The 17,889-nt window shown below is 34.2% G+C and overlaps 1 protein-coding gene across 1 annotated transcript in view; it reads left to right on the forward strand.

The window, feature by feature from the left end:
* The window catches only part of LOC136836419 (uncharacterized), a 471,898-nt gene that overhangs the window by 452,417 nt on the left and 1,592 nt on the right, over positions 1–17,889 (forward strand). The window contains exons 5-7 of the mRNA XM_067100638.1: positions 14,208–14,325; positions 14,637–14,867; positions 15,169–15,451. Of these exons, the coding sequence (XP_066956739.1) occupies positions 14,208–14,325; positions 14,637–14,867; positions 15,169–15,451 (632 nt within the window). The remainder of the gene's footprint in view (positions 1–14,207; positions 14,326–14,636; positions 14,868–15,168; positions 15,452–17,889) is intronic.

Raw genomic sequence — 17,889 nt, forward strand, 5'->3', positions numbered from 1 at the left:
GTCTCCTCACCAAACTGGAAGTTGTTCTTAATCATTGTCTTGGAGGAATTACTAAAAAAGTTAATTTCTTTATGGGTACATGGAAAAGATGACTGGAATGGCCCTGCATAGTAAAATCATGGTAGCAATGGTGTTGGCAGAAGCACAGAAAAATCATACCTGTCATGATTTTATATTTCTTTCATATTTCCTCTTAGTAGTTGGTGCAAAAGCCTAAATAGGTGTATCATTTCTTTCTTTTCTGTTTTGAATTTTATTGGGTGGTGTGATTTAGGTCATCAAATCACTTTCCTTTTTCTCTTTTATTCGTAAACCAGAGTGCCATTCACTTATTTTTCCTATATTATTTATCAGAAATCACATGCCTAGTTTATTATCCAATTTTTAGTGCGAAAAAGTGTTTACAAAAAGTAGCTTTTTTAGTTTATTTTAGCTTTCAGTATAACCAGTGTAAAGTTTGATTAAATAATTTCCCGGTTAAGAGCCTTTGCAATGATTCTCATTTTAATTTCTGTTGATTATTTTTTCTCTCCTTTCCTTGGAGGCCTATATATTTGATCTGTTTAATTCCAGGTGAACAGATTTTTGTTTTGTTGTTGTTGATGTTCCTTTTGTTTGTTTGTTTGTATACCAGCCTGGTTTAATTTGCCTGGCTAGAAGTATTGTCTGTGACATTTTTTTCATTCTATATTGCCTCGTCATTCGTTTGTTTAGCTGTCTGGTTTTACTGTAATTCCCTATGTATGATTTTATCATTTTATAATTGTTATTGTGCTTTTTTTCTATTTTTGTATATTATTGCCGCGTTTTTATGTTGGTGTCTTCATTTATCTCTTTTAAGCTGTTATTGTCTTGCAATTATTTTATAGTCTGAGAATGACTTAGAGGGTGTCAAAATATCACGAAAATAAAGATGTTTTGGGACCATATGCTTTTAAGTTCATCACATTATTATTATTATTATTATTATTATTATTATTATTATTATTATTATTATTATTATTATTATTATTATTATTATTATTATTATTATTATTATAACTGTTTCCACGGCATATAATTTGTATAGAGTATGTCAAGTTTCCTTAAGACATATAAAGATCTTCTGTTGTCTTAGATTTATTTCCTCTAAAATGCTGACATGCGCTTTGGCAGTCATCTATGAGAGTACGAATGTGAATAAATTCAGATAGATGATGCATGTTAAGTATATAATATATATATATAGATATATATATATATATATATATATATAATATATATATATATATATATATATATATATATATATATATATATATATATATATATATATATATATATATATATATATATATATATATATATATATATATATATATATATATATATATATATATATATATATATATACAGGTGTTTCCTGAATTAAAGGTCCACAGAACAAATGGAAAGTTATGAAGTTTTATGCTATAGCCTATCTCCAAGTACATTATTCTAAGTTTCTATTAAGCTATATTTCATTTTACATTTCTTGTATTTTCAGACTGAGTGACAGAGTTAGATACAGCCATGGCTAACGACTCGGAGGAAATCAGATGGGTTGACCGAATCCAGGCTATAACATTCAGAGAGGCCAGGGATGCTGGCGCATCCTTTGTTTCACGTTCCTGGATAGCTAAATACATTAAAAGAGATGAATCCTCTGTTAAAAGAAACTGGAACATATGGCTGTCATTGCAAAAAGAGGGAGAATCTTGGAAGGCCTGAAGTCCTTTCTCAGGAGTCAAAAGACATCATAGCTGAGGCAGTGGGTAGACCAAGAAAGTCTTTACATAAATTGGTGCTTGAACTAGAAAGAAAATGTGGAAAGAAGAGAAGTTATAATGCTGTATATCGTGAGTTGAAAAAATCTGGTATCAAGCCATTTCATGTTATCAGCAAGCTCGACATCACTCAGCAACAGAGAAAAGACCGTGCATTTTTTGTGGCTCATTTCTTAAAGATTGGGATGAAACTGACTTTCTCCATGTTGCTGCATCAGATGAATTCTTCATTTACACAGCCAGGAAGCCAAATCATAAAAATGACATCATTTGGGCTGCAAAGTTGGATGATATCAGCGATGATGTGCGCTATCGCAAAGTTGTGAAATTTCCTTAATGTTTGGGAATTTTTCTGTTTCACAGTCAATCTGTTAATGTGGATCATCAAAGAAAAAGGACAGTCATGGAATGGCGAATACTTCAGAGAAACTGCTTACTGGTGGAGTATTTCCTTTCCTCAAAGATCCTGAAAATGTGTTATCTGTTGAAGAAGTCACATTTTTGCATGATAAGGCACCATGTTTCAAGGCTCTTCAGACACAGGAGCTGCTTCGAAACAGTGCTATCGATTTCTTCTCGTCAAGTGAATTTCCAGGTAGCTCCCCTGACCTTAATGTGTGTGAAAACATTGGTAGTATCTTAAAAGATCGTGCTGAAGCACGCACAGTGAATTATGATGGTATACCAAGCCTTGACGACCAGCGAAGAGAGGTGACCGAAGTGCTCAGGGAAATGGAGTTTGAGTCTCAGCTTTTTTGCAATTTGCTGAAATCATACCCCTCAAGAATGCTTGCTGTGGTACAGGCAGACGGAGGCCATACAAAATATTAAATACTCAGAGAGAAATTTACATAAATACCTGTTCTGAATTACTTTTGTTTTTGTCCATGCCAATTTTAGTTTATGCTGTAGATGGGGTGCCTCTAATTTCAGAAACACCCTGTATATATATATATATATATATATATATATATATATATATATATATATATATATATATATATATATATATATATATATATATATATATATATATATATATATATATATAAGCTGCAAAACTGTTATTAAAAAACACATTAAAATTCACCAATTTGTTAAGAAAATTAAACTACCTTTCAATACAACTGTCAAGAGGAAGAATGGCCTGAAGAAACGTCAGTGCCCAGACAACACCTTAAGCGAGCGAGAGAGAAATATAAGTTGTTACTATTCAAATTATAGGACAGGTGCTTTATATATAATGACTCAAAATTTACCGTAGTTAAAAGGCATTTTGAGATGTAACACTGAGAATCCAAAAATGTGTTTTCTCAACATGAATTTTACATTTAGTAGCATATGTTCTAATGTTAGAAATTTCTGGGTTAGGTATGCATTCATGAACCTGTACGATAACTGAGTCTAAGTGGCTGTAATAGCGGACTTGCAATTCAATCTTTTACTGGAACCAACATAAGTACCAAGACATCTTGGGCATTCAAATTTATAGATAATGCTGGACCGCATAAAATCCTGTAACTTGTCCTTATAAGAGAAAAAATTTCCAACCTTTTTTGGATTCATAGGAATCAAATTTTATTTTAAAAAACCTATTTCTCTTTCAATGATACTTTTTATTTTTGAGCGTAATTTACCCGAGTGAGTAAAGGGAATAATAACATATATGTTCAGTTTAGGAACATTAAAGTTTTCAGAGGGAGGAGACATATATTTAGTAAGCATATTATTAATTATTTTCTGGACTATGAATTGAGGATACGAATTAGCCGAAAAAAAACTTTGATAAATAATCAATTACTAAGTGAAAATTGGACCGACTAGAAGCATACTTGAGAGCTCGATGTACCTGTGTTGTAATACAATTAATCTTAAACGAATAAAAACAAGAGCTAAATTAGTTACTGCCCAAGCCTGTAAACGTGTTCTTACGATAAACAGAAGTCGTAAAGTCATGTCGATCTCTAGTGATTTTTACATCCAAAAAAGATAACGAATTTTGTTGTTCAGTCTCAATAGTAAATTTCATATTGGGATGTACAGAATTAATAAAATAAAAAAATTCATGACATTGCCAAGGATAAGTGAATATGGCAAAAGTGTCATCAACATATCGTTTATATAGAACCGGCTTAGACTTGGCTGGGCAATTATTTAAAAATTCTTCTTCCAAATGACTCATGAAGAAGTTAGCAAACAACGGGCCCAAAGGGAACCCTGCTATTTCCCTCGACCTGCAAAAACCGTTTGAGAGCATTATTAAAAATAAAAATTGTCTTGCACTGCAAGCTCAAGTAAGGATTTAAAAGGACTTCTACTAAAACCATGAAATATATCATCATCTCTAAAGATTTTGTTAAGAATAATTTCAATAGTTTCTGAGACCGGGACATTGGTAAACAAAGCTTCAACGTCCAAACTAGTCATAAAATGATGGTCACCGTCTTGTTGGACAATAAGCTATTGAAATTCAGAGCGTATTTTTAATGGCAAACTGTGATATTGAAAACTCATTTAAAAATGTTACAATAAATTTAGATATTTTATAAGTAGGGCTATTATATACTGAAAGGACATAATAGGTCTAAGAGGAATATCTTCCTTATGAATTTTGGTAGTCCGTAAAGTACGCTAAATGATGAGCCTGTAACAAGTAATTCTTGATTGGTAGAGTCATTAATTTTATATATAATATATATATATATATATATATATATATATATATATATATATATATATATATATATATATAATATATATATATATATAGTATATATATATATATATATATATATATATATATATATATATATATATATATATATATATATATATATATATATATATATATATATATATATATATATATATATATATATATATATATATATATATATATATATATATATATATATATATATATATATATATATATATATATATATACTTTTTATGATATTACTTTATATAATATATACAATATATATATATATATATATATATATATATATATATATATATATATATTTATAGCTATATGCTATATATATTAACCTATTTATATATATATAAGTAGACTTTTATAAAGACAGAACAAGATATATGCATTTACAATACATGGGTACATTGTCCCCACCTATATACTGATATTTTTTTGGTCTAATAGGTCTAGGTAACATACGTACAACACGTATAAAACCAAATATATATTAGCAGGCATGGTTTACAATTGGTGTGTCACTCAAAAATATATTTTGAATTTTTGTTGGTATAATAGGTCAGACGTCTGTACTCTCTCTCTCTCTCTCTCTCTCTCTCTCTCTCTCTCTCTCTCTCTCTCTCTCACTTGACTGGTTTCTTATGGTTACCCTTATGATGATGGGAAGAAATTGTTTCTTTCACCATGTTGATGTTTGGCTTTTTTCTAGTATATATGGAGTGCCTCGAGAACTGTAGGCATCGTCGGTCCGGTGTTTGGTCTATAGTTTCCGTGTTCTTTATAAGCTCAGCTCTTTCTGGTCTTTTGTGTATAATGGTTACAGATGGCCCCTTCTTGAAGGTGGCACGAGAGACGCTTGGAGAGTCTGGTAGAGGTCATCCCGATATATATCGGGATGACCACTAATATTAACACGGTGAAAGATACAGAAATTCTCCCCACCATCACATGGAGAAACATAAGAAACCAGCCGCCACCAATATACTCACATGAGAGAGAGATATATATATAAAAAAAGGCATATATAAATTAACCGGGGTTAGTTAGTTATAAATGATTTGTTTTTCCAGACCTCTGAACTCTTTTAGGGTTCTTCTTTTTGAAATAAACGAGAGAGAGAGAAAGATACAAAGAATTGGCTTTTAACCCAGTCCGAAGATGCTGGTATTTAAAGAGAGAGAGAAAGAGGAGAGAGATACAGAGAGAGACGAGAGAGAGAGAGAGAAGACCTTACCTTACCTTACAGACCTTAGTTCGTTCGGGTTGCCCCAGGTCCCTCAGTGTGAGGCACCTCTGATGTCTACCGGAGAATTTCTAATGCATCTTCCGGTATATTTTGCATCTTCCAATCTTGGACGGTCTGGGATGCATCTTAAATATTTGTCAAGCTTATTCTTAAACACATCTACGCTCACCCCCGTTATGTTCCTCAAATGAGCTGGTAGCGCATTGAATAGACGCTGCATTATCAATGCTGGTGCGTGGTGGATTAATGTCCTGTGTGCTTTCCTTAGTTTTCCTGGTATAGTTTTGGGCACTATTAATCTACCTGTGCTTGCTCTTCCTGATATTTTTAGCTCCATGATGTTTTCAGTAATTCCTTCTATCTGTTTCCATGCCCGGATTATCATGTAGCTTTCTCTTCTCCTTTCAAGACTATATAAATTTAAGAATTGTAGTCTTTCCCAGTAGTCAAGGTCCTTAACTTCTTCTATCCTAGCTGTAAATGACCTTTGTACACTCTCTATTTGTGCAATATCCTTTTGGTAGTATGGGTACCATAATATATTGCAACGTTCAAGTGGACTATGTACGTACATTTTATAAAGCATAATCATGTGTTCGGCTTTTCTTGTTTTGAAGTGCCAGAACAACATTCCCATTTTTGCTTTGCATTTTGCCAATAGTATTGCTATTTGATCATTGCATAACATATTCCTATTCAACATCACACCAAGGTCTTTAACTGCTTCCTTATTTGTGATTGTCTCATTATTAGGTCCTTTATATGCATATAGCATTCCTTCTTTATCACCATAGTTTATTGATTCAAATTTATCAGAGTTAAATACCATCCTATTTACCTCTGCCCATTTATATATTTTGTTTAGGTCTCTTTGTGTGAGTTCCTATCTTCATCACAAGTAATTTCTCTACTTATTCTTGTGTCATTTCACTACCAAGTCCTTAAAATTACTGTCTATGTCTGCAATCATAATCACAAACAGCAATGCAGCTAACACCGTACCTTGTGGCACACCAGATATTACCGTAGTTTCATCCGATTTCTCATCGTTTGCAATCACTATCTGTTTTCTGTTTTGCAAAAATTCTTTTATCCATCTTCCTACTTTGTCCACAATGTTATGTTTTCTATATTTTTCGCTAATATATTATGGTCTACCTTGTCAAAAGCTTTTGCAGAGTCTAGGTAAACCACATCTGTATCTTTTTCGTTTATCATATTTTTATATATGCTTTCATGGTGGACTAACAGCTGGGTTTGTGTACTTTTTCCAGGTACAAAACCATGTTGTCCTATATTAAACAATCTATTTTTCATTAAATGTTTCATTATATTTTTTTTCATTACCCTTTCATAAACTTTCATAATATGAGATGTCAGACTCACAGGCCTATAATTACTTGCCTCTAGTCTTGATCCACTTTTGAAAGTAAGGGTAATATATGCTAATTTATGCTCATCACAAATCTTGCCTGTGTCTATACTTTGTCTCAATAATATTGCGAGCAGCTTTGCAATTGAATGAACCACTTTCTTTAACAATATGGCAGGTAGGTCGTCTGGTCCTGCTGCTGATCCATTTTTATTTCATTAATAGCCTGCACAATATCAGCTTCTGTAATATCTATGTCCAATAAATATTCGCTATTTTCATCTCTTATTTCTGTATCATTATCTTCATTATCAATTCTAGGTGTAAATTCACTCTTATATCTTTTTGCTAATATGTTACATATTTCCTTTTTTTCATTCGTTAATCGCCCTTCAATTCTTAGAGGGCCTATTTCTACTCTTATTTTATTCATCTTTTTTGCATATGAGTAAAAAATTTTGGGTTTTGCTTGATATTTTGTAGGGTCTTTTCTTCTAGGACCCATTTTTCATTTTCTTTTGACTTTATAATCTTTTGTTCTGCATTTTCTATCTTACTTTTTAGTTCCATCACTTTCCATGTATTCTTTTCTTTTGCAAGACCTTTTTTCCACTTTCTGATTTTCTGGAACAAGATCCTTCTGTCTCTTGGTATGCGTGACTGATGTTTACTTTTTTTCTTCAGTATATATTTTTCCACTATTTCCTCTAATATTTTATATAATATATCCGTATTTACCTGTATATGATCACTTACGAATATGTTTTCCCATTCCTTGTTTAATTCTTCATTTATTTTTGACCAATTTATATTCTTACTATAGAAATTGTATTTTCCATATCCTTCCCACTTTTTTTGTCTCTTGCTTATATCTGTTTTCATGTGCTTTGGAACGGACTGTTAGTTCTATGACATTATGGTCCAAAATACTCGTATTATACACTATTATTTCTTTAACATAGTTCACCTCGTTCACAAATACTAGGTCTAGAATATTATCCTTTCTTGGTGGCAGGTGATTTATTTGCTGAATGTTGTGTTCTAGTAGCATATCTAACAGCTTTTCAAATTCCCTCGTATCTTCTGTGCTACTATTACTCTCTTTTTATATGTATAAATACAACCACAGTCTCCTATTCGTTCTTTCCATTCTGTGAAAGGAAAGTTAAAGTGTCTGGATAGGAGTATAGTCCAGTCTTTGTGATTTCTACATATATCATCCAATTTGTCAACTATTATGTCAAACTCTTTAGTATTAGGGGGTCTGTATATTACAATGTTCACTAATTTTTCAGATTCAAATTCTACTGCTATTAATTCACATTCTGTGATACTATATTTCTCACAGATTTTTCATTGATTGGCGTCTCTCCCATATATCACGGTTCTTCCTTGATTTCTATTTTTTCTATCTGATCTATAAGTTTGGAAACCCTTTATCTGGTCACCATTACCAGTCTCTTGGGAATACCAGGTTTCACTTATGTTCATTATTTATATTTTTTTTCATTTTGGGTTAGTTCTTCTAAGAACTCTATCTTTCTTTTTGAGTTACTCAAAACTAAACCCTGTGCATTCATCACTATGATGGTTTGCGTGTTGTCTCCATTATCTAATATGGGTAATAATAAGGATTTTCCCATGTCTCTTTCCTGTTCTGATGTGTTGTTTTTTTCTTCATTTCCAGAAATTCGACATTAAAAAATCCGACTTTTCCATTATATTTGATCTTCCATCTTCATATTTATTCATTTTGTGCATATACCTACATTTATCTCCATATCTGCACCATCCCCTAGCATCATAGATACATTGCTTGTTCCTTGCACTATATCTAGGTGCTGATGCCTCATATCTTGATGCTGACATTTTGTAATGTGTTGTTGGCTTGCTTTTTACCTTCATCACATGATCTTTGTTCCTTTCTTAATTGCTTCATTTTTATCTTGAATTTTGATACGTATTTGATTTTGAGAGAGAGAGAGAGAGAGAGAGAGAGAGAGAGAGAGAGAGAGAGAGAGAGAGAGGAGAGAGAGAGAGAGAGAGAGAGAGAGAGAGAGAGAGAGAGAGAGAGAGAGAGAGAGAGAGAGAGAGAAGGGAGAGAGAGAGAGAGAGAGAGAGAGAGAGAGAGAGAGTGTGCACCGGATGCCGACGGCATGTTACCTGTGTGACCTATTAAACCAACCACACTGGTGGGGGGTATCCAAGCCAACACCCACCTCCAACCAGACCAGCAACACCGGTTAACCTAGAAGATCACAACACCTCCGGGACAGATTTCGTCCTCAACCCACAGCCAATCAAAATTCAACCCACTAACTGACCCACCAATTGTAAACCACCCTGCCTATTATATACAGTATACTTGTGCATCATGCATCTGAATTCATTCACTCACGTACTGTCATAGACGACCGCCAGTGTGTGTGTGTGTGTGTGTGTGTGTCGGTATGTTAGAGGAAATAAATCTAAGACAACAGAAAATCTTTGTATGTCCTTAGGTAACTTGATATACCAGCTAAATTCTGATGAAAAGAAGATTGTAAGACAAATAGAGAAGTCTCATACAAATGAAATGCCATGGAAACAGCTATAATTTTCAACGCTACTGCCCTCAGAGGTCTCCTCTCTTATCATTATTAGTATTATATTATTATTATTATTTTTTTTTGGTCTATCACATTCATCCTATTCCACTGGGTGGTTTTTATACTGTGGGGTTCTGGGTTGCATCCTGCCTCCTTAGGAGTCCATCATTTTTCTCACTATGAGCGCTGTTTCTAGCAGCACACTCTTCTGCATGAGTCCTGGAGCTTCTTTAGCATCTAGTTTTTCTAGATTCCTTTTCCGGGACCTTGGGATCGTGCCTGCTGTTCCTATGATTATGGGTACAATTTCCACTGGCATATCGCATATCCTTCTTATTTCTATTTTCAGGTCTTGATATTTATCAATTTTTTGTCTTTCTTTCTCATCTACTCTGGTGTCCCTTGGTATTGCGACATCAATGAGCGATACTTTCTTCTTGATATTGTCAATCAACGTCACGTCTGGTCTATTGGCACGTATCACCCTATCTGTTCTAATACCATAGTCCCAGAGGCTCTTTGCCTGCTCGTTTTCTGTCATCCCCTCAGGTTAGTGTTCATACCACTTATTACTGCAAGCTAGCTGGTGTTTCTTGCACAGGCTCTAGTGGAGGGCTTTTGCTACTGAATCATGCCTCTTTTTGTACTGGTTCTGTGCAAGTGCCGGACATTCGCTTGCTATGTGGTTTATAGCCTCGTCTTTCACATTGCACTTCCTGCATATGGGTGAGATGATATTTCCATCTATTGTTCTTTGGACATATCTGGTTCTTAGGGCCTGATCTTGTGCTGCTCTTAGCATTCCCTCTGTTTTCTTCTTGAGTTCTCCGCTCTGTAGCCATTGCCATGTTTCATCGCTGGCCAGTTCTTTAGTTTGTCTCATGTACTGTCCGTGCATTGGTTTGTTGTGGCATTTCTCTGTTTGTTTCTGGGTCTTCGTCTACTTTTATCAGTCCTTCTTCCCATGCACTTCTTTGCCACTCTTCTTCACTGGTTTTCAGATATTGCCCCAGTGCTCTGCTCTCAATATTGATTCAGTCCTCTGTGCTTAGTAGGTCACTCCCCTCCTCCTTTCGTGTTATATATAGTCTGTATTTGCTCTTGGGTGTAATGCTTTGTGTATTGTCATGTGTTTCCTAGTTTTCTGGTCTATGCTGAGGAGTTCAGCCTTCGTCCACTCCACTGTTCCTGCGCTGTATCTGATTACTGGTACTGCCCATGTGTTTATGGCTTTAGTCATGTTTCCTGCGTTGAGTTTTGACCTGAGTATCGCCTTATTATTATTATTATTATTATTATTATTATTATTATTATTATTATTATTATTATTATTATTATTATTATTATTATTATTATTATTATTATTATTATTTATGCCAGCTTCCATGCTACCACTATAGGCATAGCCTGACCAATGGTTTGCGAAGAAATGTTTTCTATTGGCAGAGATTATTTCTGTTTGCAGGCATGAGTTTTATCCATCCAGGAGTTGGTAGGGTAGAAGTTGAACTATTTGACTATAAATTCAGTTAGTTTTTTTCCTTGCTTCAATACGCTTCAATTTTGTATTCTAGACATCATCTGTTGCTCTGTTTATCAACTATGATCCCCAGAGTATATCATTTATTTGTGTAAAAAGTCCTACTCATTTATGTAATTTTTAACCCAGTTTCATGGTAAGCCCTATTCTTCAGTTTTATATTGTGATGGACTCCAACTTTTCTTGCTATGTTAAATTTGGCACTGAATTTGCCGCAAACCAGTGTTTTTCTCATTCAGTCATATCTGGCCATAATTTGTAATATTTCAAGGCTGATAGAATCAACAACCCTGCTATCATTACAATTCCAGCTTGATGGTAGCCTCTCTTTTGAAATTACAATCAATGCTTTGATTTGTAAAGGTAAGACTGGTATGTATTTCATCCACTGTGTAAATTCAGACTGGTATGTATTTCATCCTCTGTAAATTCCGACTGGTATATATTTGATCCACCTTGTAAATTCAGTCATATCTCCACTTTCTGCATTAACCAAGTCACCCAGCAGTGCTCAAGCTGATTGGTACAGTGTGCTTGGGTACATCAATGCTTTTGGCCTTCACTCTTTGCTCCTGGTCTCCTGATCTTGAACCTTTTAATATATACAATTTATTTTTCTTACATATTCTTTCTAATTTTCTCTTAAAAATTGCATAGCATTTCGTTCAAAATTCACTAACTGGTAACTAACATGCTGCATATATATCTCTTATTTCAGTGTGAAAACATGGTTATTTCTTAAAATAAGGCCATAATATGTTTCATGAGAGTGAAATCTGTTGTAAGTGTCAAAGCTGAGAAAATATTACGTGTAGCCAAATTTCGGAAAAATAGTGACGAAACATTCCCAAAACTTTCGTTCATCCAGGCCGATGCTTTTGACAAAGAAAAGCCTTCGTCAAACCTAGGTTAAAATGTTAAAATAATAATAATAAAAATTTGTGTATAACATTTTCATACTGCTTGCATTGCAACCACCCCTTGATGCTGAAAAAAGATAAAGAAGCAAATACGAGAGTGTTACAGTAGCTAAAACACATCCACCAATATGAACGAGTGGGCGTGGCCTGTGTAATGCAATCACTTGAGTGGCTACGACATGAACCGGCTGGAACATACTGTATGTCTACAATCTGTAGAGACAGTGAAATAATTTTGAAAATATTGAATTTATACTTGTCATCGAAATATTAGTATTTCAAAAAATAATAGTTTACTAATAAATGTTCCCTATCCAATTACATTTTTGTTGATGCCAAGATTTTGTTCCTAGGCCTAGGCATGTTAGTTTTTCCTTTACTTGCTAAAAATACATTACACTTAGCATTCAGATATTAACCACTTCTGCCTAGAAAGCATATGAAGTTAGTTACATAGTCTTGCACTTCAAGCTGCCCCACGAATGAATCAATTATACACCAAAAGCAAGCAGAAGGACTTTCAAGAAATAACATTCTTTGCCAGCTAAAAAAAAAAAAAAAAAAAAAAACTGTTACAGAGGCTTTGGCGGTAATGCTAGCAAATATCTTCTCGATATGATTTAAACATATTTATCTTTTATTCTTCAAAGAACAGAAAATCTCTAAAAATGAATCCTTTAGTAAAAGAGACATCTTAAAAGGCTGAGATTATTTTTGTTAGGTCTGTAAATCATTTCGCAACATGCAGGTAGTCTTAACATAGTCTAAAACTTCAAAATTCAAAGACTACTTAGTTCATATTCTTATTTTGAAAATCTTTTAAGACTGTTGAGTTTATTAGGTGTACTGTTATATGCTGTACAGGTAGTTGCTATTACCACTCCGTGCTGTCATTGACGGCACTGCTAATCGCACATGCTTTGAACTAAGTAATATAAAAAAAGACGAGATCAAGTCACACACATTACAAATCATACCAATGCATTAAAATGGACCATAGTTATATAGACATAAGGAAACAGTGTCAGTGTGAATTTGCAAACTTGTTGACATGTATGACCTTGGGAATGAAAAAATGAATTTTAACTAACACTACTTGGCAATGTTACGTTGAGTCTGAGATTCTGGACGATACAAAAAAGATCTTGCTACGTCAGATTTGAGATTGACTGTACCTCTTTCTGAATAACAGCATAACACTAGGGCATTAAATAAAACTCTGGAAATCTGACCATCTAGAGTGCCCCTTCAGTTTTACGTTGATCTTGTTCTACTTTTAATATTACTAAAGATTTTTCTAGTTTTAAAGTAGAACACGTTCAGAATAGTCGTGTTTGGATGTTTAAACCGAGATAAATTTGATTTTTAAATAAGTGATAGTGTATACTTAGCCAGTGTCCGGCAAGCAGTATTTCCTCGTAGCTATATTCATAATCATCCTTTCGAATAGTTGCTTTTATATTTGTGATTGACAGCTCAAGTAATTTATCTTTTACATCAGACATAGAGCAGTTTTTCTGTGGTCGGCTAATATTTTTGTAGAATGTCTAGTTTCCAAGGATGTGCAAAAGAATACAGTAACTGGGATGCACTTTGTGGTAACAGCACTGTTATTGACCTATAGTCATTGATTAGTAAAAAGTAATTATTAGCTTATATTTTTTATATATATGTATTATAAATGCGGAAGACTTTCGCCACTTCATTTGCACTCAAGTTGAATTGCTTATCATGAATCTGGACAAAATTCCCAATTGATATTTTGGATTTTTTTTATGACTGATTCTGGTGTTAGCAGATTTTGAGTTCGGATTGATTCTGGTGTTAGCAGATGTTGAGTTCCGGACTGGGAGGATGGAAGGTACCAAAAGTCTCTTAATTTTAACAACTAAAAATGTCCAAAACGGAATAGAAATATTTCATTTATGTACAAACTGGTGATTTGTACTTCTTGGTAGATATTTTTGTACCACTAAAAAAGTCTTGTGCAACTAAAACAGATTTATTCTATCAACAGGCAGTCTATGATGTACCGAGGTGCTATGCTCAATATTAATCGTTATCGTCTTCGTGCTTCATCTTGTCCGGATATATATCGAAACTCAATCATTACCATTGCCAAGTCTGAAGATGAGGTAAGCATAGCCTTTAATGAATATTATATTGTCAGCTTTGTGTATGAGTGTAAGAGTTTGTTTTGCAGACTTTACATGCGGGAGTTTTCTTTATTTAAAAGTACCATCTACTATTATTAAAAGGACCAAAGCTTTCTTTTAGAGGAGAATTATTCTTTAATACAGTACTGTACTTTAGTTTTTAATATTCATTCCCCTACCCTGATCTGATGTGAATGACATTTAAGTGATAATTAAAACCCTTTGAATTAATACTAACCAAGAGTAAAACATGTTTGAAAACCTAATTGTTTTAAATACCTTTCCAACAGAATATGTGGACATATTTGGATGACATGGGCGAGATGATAACATCCTGTGTGGACTACAGTTACTGTTTAGATCCTGGATACCTTGTTTTTGCTATTTCCAACTTCATTTTGTATGTGTTTTATGACACTGTTTACATGTACCTGACCGATTACGCGCAGGGTGTTGGTGTATCTGCTGATGACAGTGCCAACCTCATATCTGTCATTGGAATACTCAACTGTTTTGGGATGGTAAGCAAATATTTTCTGTATACAATTGTTGCAGTTACATTTGGGTATCAATTTTTAATTAAGAAATAAGAATTTAAATTAACTTTGCCCTTTGACAATAACTAGTGTACAGTTTCCAAATGCTCTTGTGATCATGGATGTGTCAGTTCATAAAACCATGTACCTACCAGTATTTCAGGAGCTTTGTTGCACGTGGATGTAGTATTAATTCCTAATACTGTATATCTTCAGGAAGTATAGAATTTGATGATATAAATGTATTGCGTCATCTGAAGTGTTTCACCGAAATCCATTATTTCAGGTGGTCATGGGATACGTTGGGGACAGGCCGTGGTCGTCTCCTATGCTAATATATAATGTTTCTATGATTTTGTGTGGAGTATCAGTCATAATGATGCCCTTTTTGACAAACTACTGGTTGATAGCTGCTGCTTCAGCTGTCTTTGGTTTATTCATATCGGCCAACTATGCTCTCACATCTGTAATCCTCGTTGAACTGATTACCTTGGAGGCATTCAGCAAAGCATATGGATTACTACTACTGATTCAGGGTATAGCCAACCTCATTGGTCCACCTCTTGTAGGTAAGGTGAAAGTATCTTTTTATTTCTTGTCCAGCTATCAAATATATTTTGTCATTCCTTCCTGTGCCATGTCAACAGCTCTATTACAGGGAAGACTATCATGGTGATATATATACAGTTTAATTGCCATTTCCCCTGTATTCGTTAAAGTTTTCATCAGGGGTATTTTTCTATTTTGGTATGTAGTTGGGCATAGCAGTGTACTACACTGCAAGTATGCATACTAGCAATAAGTACGCAAGCCTTTTCCCAAAATATAGTTGTGCTCCTCACTTTTTCTTTACTTCGGACATGAACTTAATATCTTGTATATTTTGCAAAAGGATGACCATTGCCATCTGGAGCCGTTATTGAAATACTCAAAGAAATAACTACCAAATGATTATTAAAAGGACAAAGGGTGTTTAATTTTGTAATAGTAAGGAATATCCCTCATTTTACAGATAAATTTTCTACCATTTCCAATCAACGTTCCTGTAAAATTCTTAATTTTATGTCTGAAAGAAACTCTTTCACTGTCATCACTACTGTTCGCAGCTTCTCAAACCATATACATTTTACTGCAACCATAGCAAAGACGCTGCATTTGCAACAGATGTCCTCTGACTTACGATAATAGTACTGTAGTGCAAATAACAAAAAACAGAATTGTTTTGCACATTTACGTCAAGTAGCTTTGGAAGCATGAGAACTTTGATACAGAGGTGCCTGCTGAAGACTAAACCACTCCAGCAAAAGCATATCAAGGGTTTACAAACAAGAGTAAGCGTTATTAGTTGAGTCCAGTAAAGCACCTTGGAAAGTTGGTGAACTGATATTTTCCATGTAGTTTGTACAGATGCTCCAAGAACTATCACTTAGATCTTGATAACTGCTGCACAGTTCAGTTTTAATTGCATTGTACTGATTTTTTTTCCCAAAGACGTCCTACAAGGGGTGTAATGGATTGTGTGCTTTGCATATGATAGTATTTCATAGTCACCTAATTAGTGACGTTAATCCATTCATGCGTGCATGAATGGATTAACAACATTCTCACTGTCCTTACATACCATGTAGAGAACCCATCGGCAGGGGAACAGGTCTGCACACAACATTAAGTTGATTTTGTTAGGCTAATATTCAAATGAACTTAGAGTTTACCCTTCGTAGCTTTCTGCTGCTCATATTTAACAATGTTATGGACTGAATTATTAAGCATACTTAGATTTTTCTTATCATTTCCCCATAAGATTGTAGGCAGTCCTAAAGGTTCATTGCAGTGACCCTTTGATCCCTTGCTGCTGCAACCGTTTTATTGACCTTTGTCCATTTTTTCTATTTATTTCTTACCTGACTTATCTAACTACTTCATTCCTGTTCACTTGTGAAGACAGACCATTTGATTTTGGAGCTGCATAATCTTGGATAAATAGTACCTGGCATATCAAAGAGAGGAAAATTTTTACTGGCAAAACTTTTCCTATCACTGGGTCTAATATCTATTGAGCGACTTAGAAGCCTTGAGGCAGTAAGAGTAAGGTACAGCATGTATTTATCTTAAGGCTGCCTGACTAAATAACTGTGGATTGTGTCTTGGCGACTACGATTAATACTGAACAAGATTTTTAAAATATTTTTTTTATCCTCTGTAATTCCTATCGCTTCTTCTTGGTTGGCTTCTGCTTATTTCTTAGCACCTCTTCCACCCACTTCTGTTGCTCTTCTCTATTCTCGCTGTCTTCTTTCCTTCCTTGCAAAATGTCTCCCATCAGTCTCCATGATTTCCTCTTCATCACAAGTGCCATCCTTCATAATCATGAAGATGAATTACCTGTAGCCTGGTGATTGCAGATCCAGTCACTGTTTTGCTTACACGCTCTTTGTCCTAAGGATAGTCGAGAAGAACAGCATTTGTAGTCTGCATAACCTAATTTTCCTTTTTGTTGGAGCAGCATCAAAGTTTGGAAGGACTACCTCTCTCTGATCATCTTGAAAGTAAATAAATAATCTGTGATACTGTGGTTAGCAACAACTAGTAACAGGGTTGAGATGGAAGCAACCTCAGCGCCATGGATGCCCCTGCAAACATGATGCTCCCTGAGCCACTGATGACTGAATTGGTAGAAGGGCAAGAAGTGCTTGCATCAAGTTTTTTTCTTTTCAAATTATCTAACTCATTACATCTTAACATTTTAATGTATTTATTGATATACATTAATTACATAGACCACTATGGAAGTTGTAGAAGTGTCATACGATGGTTTCTTCATCTGTAATTCTACTGTAATGAGACTCAGTTATTACGGTTTTATTAATTGTCAAGTATGCAAGTAATGTTTTTTTTAGACCACTTGGTATATGTTATTTACTCTTTATATCATGTTATTTAAATCTTATATCACTGCAGTGGAGTCCAAGGTTTGCTGGTAAAATGTGCTTCATTGCAGTAAAACTGG

This window comes from Macrobrachium rosenbergii, chromosome 56 (assembly GCF_040412425.1).
Source record: "Macrobrachium rosenbergii isolate ZJJX-2024 chromosome 56, ASM4041242v1, whole genome shotgun sequence".
NCBI lineage: Eukaryota > Metazoa > Arthropoda > Malacostraca > Decapoda > Palaemonidae > Macrobrachium > Macrobrachium rosenbergii.